At 43.5% G+C, this 5,962-nt stretch overlaps 1 protein-coding gene across 1 annotated transcript; it reads right to left on the reverse strand.

Moving 5' to 3' along the window:
• Positions 1-822: 822 nt before the first annotated feature.
• LOC310801087 (heat shock cognate 70 kDa protein) lies at positions 823-5,370 on the reverse strand. Its single transcript, XM_083665057.1, has 9 exons — positions 5,304-5,370; positions 4,396-4,606; positions 3,931-4,136; positions 3,610-3,762; positions 2,844-3,399; positions 2,438-2,640; positions 2,032-2,230; positions 1,458-1,690; positions 823-1,337 (listed from the first exon to the last, which is right to left on the reverse strand). Exons 2-9 carry the CDS (start codon positions 4,598-4,600, stop codon positions 1,137-1,139), a joined length of 1,956 nt encoding a protein of 651 aa, XP_083521183.1. The 5' UTR covers positions 4,601-4,606; positions 5,304-5,370; the 3' UTR covers positions 823-1,136.
• Between the last annotated feature and the right edge of the window lie 592 nt (positions 5,371-5,962).

A 5,962-nucleotide genomic window follows, 5' to 3' on the forward strand; every position in this document is an offset into this window, starting at 1 on the left:
ATCGGAGGACTAGCCATTAAATTTATGTAAATGTAATGTTTTCATGTATTAGTTTTTCAGTTTGCAACAGCCTCTAATCTTGTGTTGTCCTCTTTGTGCTTATCTGTCCGAGGGGCTCTAAGCCCCTCAAAACTAGACTCCAGTTCCACAATTCGTCCAGGCTGAGTATACTCCACCCTATATCCTGGTCCTTGCCGCCCCACCCGGGTCCCATCAGAAAGCTGCCCTTCACTATGGACCCCTGAACTCTTGCACCACACCACATTCGTTTACTCTTCAGCACCTGATCAGCCAGAGGAGGATGGGTCCCCTGGAGTCTGGTTCCTCTCAAGGTTTCTTTCTCTGATGGAGTTTTTTCCTTGGCTTACTCCTGGGGGGTCTATGATTTGGTGTTATATCATATTGTTTGTTTTGTATTTATTGTTTAGTATTATTTAGTTGTGAAACAGACATTTGTCTATGTAAAAAGTGCTATACAAATAAACTTGATTGATGATAAAGGGCCCAAATTGAAAGTTTGCCGACATCCATTGAGGTCGTTGAAAGTACGCATTTGAGGTTGTTGTTTCAACAGTCATATGGCTCCACCATTCTGAAGTTAATATTTGAACTGTGGCAAAACATTAGATTAAGACAATAGCTTCCTTTCAAACAGATACAAATAAGACATGATGTACATCATGAACAAATATACAGTGTGGCAGGGTCTGAAATTCAAAATGCTCCAACTATAAAACAAGTTTACTATGGCAAGTAATCAGATTACAAATACAGCCAAAGTTGATTGCATGTTCAGTGCTGAAAAACTCAGGCAGTCAAAAGTTAGGGTGTAAGGTCACAGTATGCTTTATTTTGTCTTCCAAGGCATTGTGACAAAGGCAGTTGACCACTTGAGAAAATATACAAAATATTCCATACATGTGAAATTGACAGCTTTAGTTGTGCAAACAGACAATTACTGATCCCTGTTGTGTAGCAAACAAGTTGCAATACAAATGTGATCCCTTAAACCCTGTTTTTTTTTTTTACTTTAAGATTTCACTCTGTGACTAGTCAGCCAAAACTAAAGCCACAGAGGGTAAAATACATTTCAAATGTTGCTCATGGAGAGGTAGTTGCAAACACTATGGAATGGCTTAGTCTACTTCCTCAATGGTTGGCCCAGATGATCCACCAGCACCAGGAGCAGCACCACCGGCTCCAGGGAAGCCACCAGCCATACCCTCAGGCATACCGCCTGGCATGCCACCAGCACCCTGGTACAGCTTGGTGATTATGGGGTTGCAGACCTTCTCCAGCTCTTTCTGCTGGTGCTCATACTCCTCCTTCTCTGCAGTCTGCAAAGATAAATACATTGTTAATGATGTGATTGTTAATGGTGCTGCATTTATTCTCATGATGGGAGTCAAATGTGACTACATTGACAAGACTACTACCACTGCAAATCAAATGCTCACCTGGTTCTTATCCAGCCAGCTGATGACCTCATTACACTTCTCCAGAATCTTCGCCTTGTCCTCATCACTGATTTTGCCCTGCAGTTTCTCATCCTCCACAGTGGACTTCATGTTGAAGGCATAGGACTCCAAGGAGTTCTTGGATGAGACCTTGTCACGCTGGGAATCATCCTCAGACTTGTACTTCTCAGCTTCCTGGACCATGCGCTCAATATCCTCCTTGCTAAGACGACCTGGTGGTGGGGAAATTGATCACACATGAACTACAAATCGAAATTGAAAGACCCATCTCTTGAGGCTACATCTTAAGTCACTCCAAAATACCTCTTCACCCCCACTAGTACCCTGTACAAGTTTCTCTCCTCTTAATAATAATAAAATCCTTCTTCTAGCATTGTCACTGCCTATGGCCGCTGGTCTGAGCATTGATTAGCTTCTTATGATGGATAGATAGATTCACTTGAACAAATGTATTTGTTGTAAGTCGCTTTGGATAAAGGCATCTGCTAAATGCCATGAATGTAAATGAACATATTGTAGTCTACATGTACACATCATCCATCGATAAACATACCCTTATCATTGGTGATTGTGATCTTGTTCTCCTTTCCAGTGCTCTTGTCAGCTGCGGACACGTTCATGATACCGTTTGCATCAATGTCGAAGGTGACCTCAATCTGAGGAACGCCACGAGGAGCAGGGGGGATTCCTGTCAGCTCAAATTTGCCCAGGAGGTTGTTGTCCTTGGTCATGGCCCTCTCACCCTCATACACCTGTAGAAGTCATTCAAGATTAGCATGGCATTTCATCAGAGGATACGTCACATGTGCCATTTAATAACTCGCTCAGACATCCAAGGACGGTTTTGGGCCATCTTCAGTTTTTCACCCTCTGGTGGAAACTACAAATGGCTGGAATAAACTTCACAGTGGAACTGGTCCTTAACATTGCCCAGAAACGCCACAAAGGCCCTTTTTTACCTGAATGAGCACACCAGGCTGGTTGTCAGAGTAGGTGGTGAAGGTCTGAGTCTGCTTGGTTGGTATGGTGGTGTTACGTTTGATCAAGACAGTCATGACACCTCCAGCAGTCTCAATACCGAGGGACAAGGGCGTGACGTCCAGCAGAAGCAGGTCCTGGACATTCTCAGACTTGTCACCAGAGAGGATTGCAGCCTGGACAGCTGTGAAGATGAATGGGAAGATTAGACTCAAGGAAAATCCTTAGCTAAAATGTACAGTACTACTGTTTTCGCTCAGACATCCAAGGAAGATTTTGGGCCATCTTTGGTCTTACAACCTCTGGTGGAAACTACGAATGGCAGGAATAAACTTCATCACAGCGAGACTGGTAAAGTGCATAAACTTAAGTTGGTCAGAGACTCACCTGCTCCATAGGCCACAGCCTCATCTGGGTTGATGCTCTTGTTGAGCTCTTTGCCGTTGAAGAAATCTTGCAGGAGTTTCTGGATCTTGGGGATACGGGTGGAGCCGCCAACCAGGACAATGTCGTGGACCTGACCCTTGTCCATCTTGGCATCTCGGAGTGACTTCTCCACTGGATCCAGGGTGCCACGGAACAGGTCTGCGTTGAGTTCCTCAAAGCGAGCCCTGGTAATGGAGGTGTAGAAGTCGACACCCTCGTAGAGGGAGTCGATCTCAATGCTGGCCTGGGTGCTGGAAGATAGAGTGCGCTTGGCCCGCTCACAGGCAGTGCGGAGACGACGAACAGCTCTCTTATTGTCACTGATGTCCTTCTTGTACTTTCGCTTGAACTCTGCAATGAAATGGTTGACCATGCGGTTGTCAAAGTCTTCTCCACCCAGATGAGTGTCTCCAGCAGTGGACTTGACCTCAAAGATGCCATCCTCGATGGTCAGGATGGAGACATCAAAAGTGCCACCACCCAGATCGAAGATGAGGACATTCCTTTCAGCCCCAACCTGAAAACAGGACATTTGGTATGAATAATGATAATGAACAGAGAAAACATGATTCAAAGTCAATATTCGCTCAGACATCCAAGGAAGATTTTGGGCCATCTTTGGTCTTAGAACCTCTGGTGGAAACTACGAATGGCAGGAATAAACTTCATCACAGCGAAAAGCATTACAGTAGTTCAATTGAAGCATGTTGCTCAGCAAGCTGAATACCTTCTTGTCTAGGCCATAAGCAATGGCAGCAGCAGTTGGCTCATTGATGATACGGAGAACATTGAGGCCAGAGATGGTACCAGCATCCTTGGTGGCCTGGCGCTGAGAGTCGTTGAAGTAGGCAGGCACGGTAACAACTGCATTGTTAACAGTCTGGGTAGGGGGGAGAAGAGAAGTGCCAATTAATCCATCAATTCCAACTTGGATTTTTACAATTGTAATAACCTGATCAGGATCCCAAAATTCTTTTACAGTAAACATTGCTAAACCCATTGTTCAGACCTACAGTAAGTAATAAGTATGACAATCAATTAAACATACTTTTCCGAGGTAGGCTTCAGCAATTTCTTTCATTTTAACAAGAACCATGGAGGAAATCTCTTCAGGGTAGAAGGACTTTGTCTCGCCTTTGTATTCAACTTGGACCTTAGGACGGGTGGAATCGTTGATGACATCAAATGGCCAGTGCTTCATGTCCGATTGAACAACGGCATCATCAAACCTGCGGCCAATTAGTCTCTTGGCATCTGTAACAAGACAACCAGTCAGATCACAGAACATTTAGCAGCCATACAAATTCCTATGGCACTTTACTGGTCACTCAGACATCCAAGGAAGGTTTTGGGCCATCTTTGGCATTTCTACCTCTGGTGGAAACTACGAATGGCAGGAATAAACTTCATCACAGTGACCCAGGCTTATAGCACACTATTTAAATAATAACATGCATGTAGAAGTTAAACCTGTAATTAGCATCAGTTATGAAATAGTTCCACAGAAACATACCGAAAACTGTGTTGGTGGGGTTCATGGCAACCTGATTCTTGGCTGCATCCCCAATGAGCCTCTCAGAATCTGTGAAGGCAACATAGCTTGGAGTGGTCCTGTTGCCCTGGTCGTTGGCAATGATCTCCACTTTGCCATGCTGGAACACACCCACACAGGAGTAGGTGGTCCCGAGATCGATGCCAACTGCTGGTCCCTTAGACATTTTTGCCTGAGCAAAAGAAAGCAGAAATCCAAACCGCTAAGTGTTTTAATTTTCAAATATTGAAATTCTCACTTAAAGTTTATTAGCAACGCTATGAAAGCACAATTGCATTTACACTACAATTGACCGATCTTGTCCTTAGATTCCGTCGCACCACGTGGGGTGCAGCGCGGCCTAGAACATTCTACAGCAAGGCCGAGTCCACAACGCGCGTCAACGCGCGCAAGAGCGTAGGTAATCGGCACTTGATGTTTCCGTTCCATTGTTTCAAACATAATGTACAAAGACAGTAGATGTGGTGAAAGTAACACTGTGCCACTAATATACAGCATGAAAAGTTTAACTACCATCTTACTAAATTTACAGTCGTGTATATTTAGGCCAAAATGGCAACCAAGCTGCCCTTCAAACCAAAGGGACAGTTTGGCGGCGATTGAAAATTATTTTAACTGACATTTAGTTTAATTACCTAGGTATTTAACGTGCTAGATGTTTTGGTACAGTGATATATAATTACAAGTTAATCAACTTCGCAGGCCATCATATACAGGGTAACGTTAGTTAGCCACCCCATTAGCTAACGTTTGCTAAATGAACGTGATTACAGTAATTGTTGATTTCCAACACATCAGATGTCGATAAATGTATGCGTTTTATTGTGTTTATCGATAGACTATACAGTTCAAATAGATTTTTCACTTACCGAATGATATGACCGAAGATGATGCTGGTTTGCAAGTTGGACAATGGCGAAGCTTCCCTTTCTTCGCCTTGTGAGAGAAAGAAAGAAAGAGAGTTCTAGAACATTTATATCCCTAGTAATACAACCAATCATACGTCGAGAATTTCACTGCCACCCCAAAACACCAATTAAAACTTGGAACTGCATTTACGTTACCTCCCACTTCCGTTCCCTCTATCTGTTTCTCTGCACGAGCAAAGATATTCGTATAGTTGAAGATGAGTGGCTCGAAATAGAATGGTAGTCGTTGTCCACCCCGGAAACTTGCAACGTAGCCACTTGCAGGCATGCGCAGCAAGAGGTTTGTGAGTGATCGTTTTTATAGTTCGTAATATAAATGTGTGAAAGTAGTTGGACAACGAAATGCAAGTGGGAAGATATTTAAATGGTGTCACAAATGTTTTTATATATGAGTATCGACAATTACTCACGAGGGCATAGTCAGACTGCGCATGTGCGTAGCGGTCACTCTCCCCCCCAACCTTTTTTTTTAAACATATATATATAACATGTTTCGTCCTGTACGGCGAAGAGATCGTAAGACCCTAGATATTACACACGTTAAGCTAAAACAACAAGGACAATGTGCAAACATGAGTAAAACATGGATGTTCACAGCC

This window comes from Argentina silus, assembly GCF_951799395.1.
Source record: "Argentina silus genome assembly, chromosome: 2".
Lineage (NCBI taxonomy): Eukaryota > Metazoa > Chordata > Actinopteri > Argentiniformes > Argentinidae > Argentina > Argentina silus.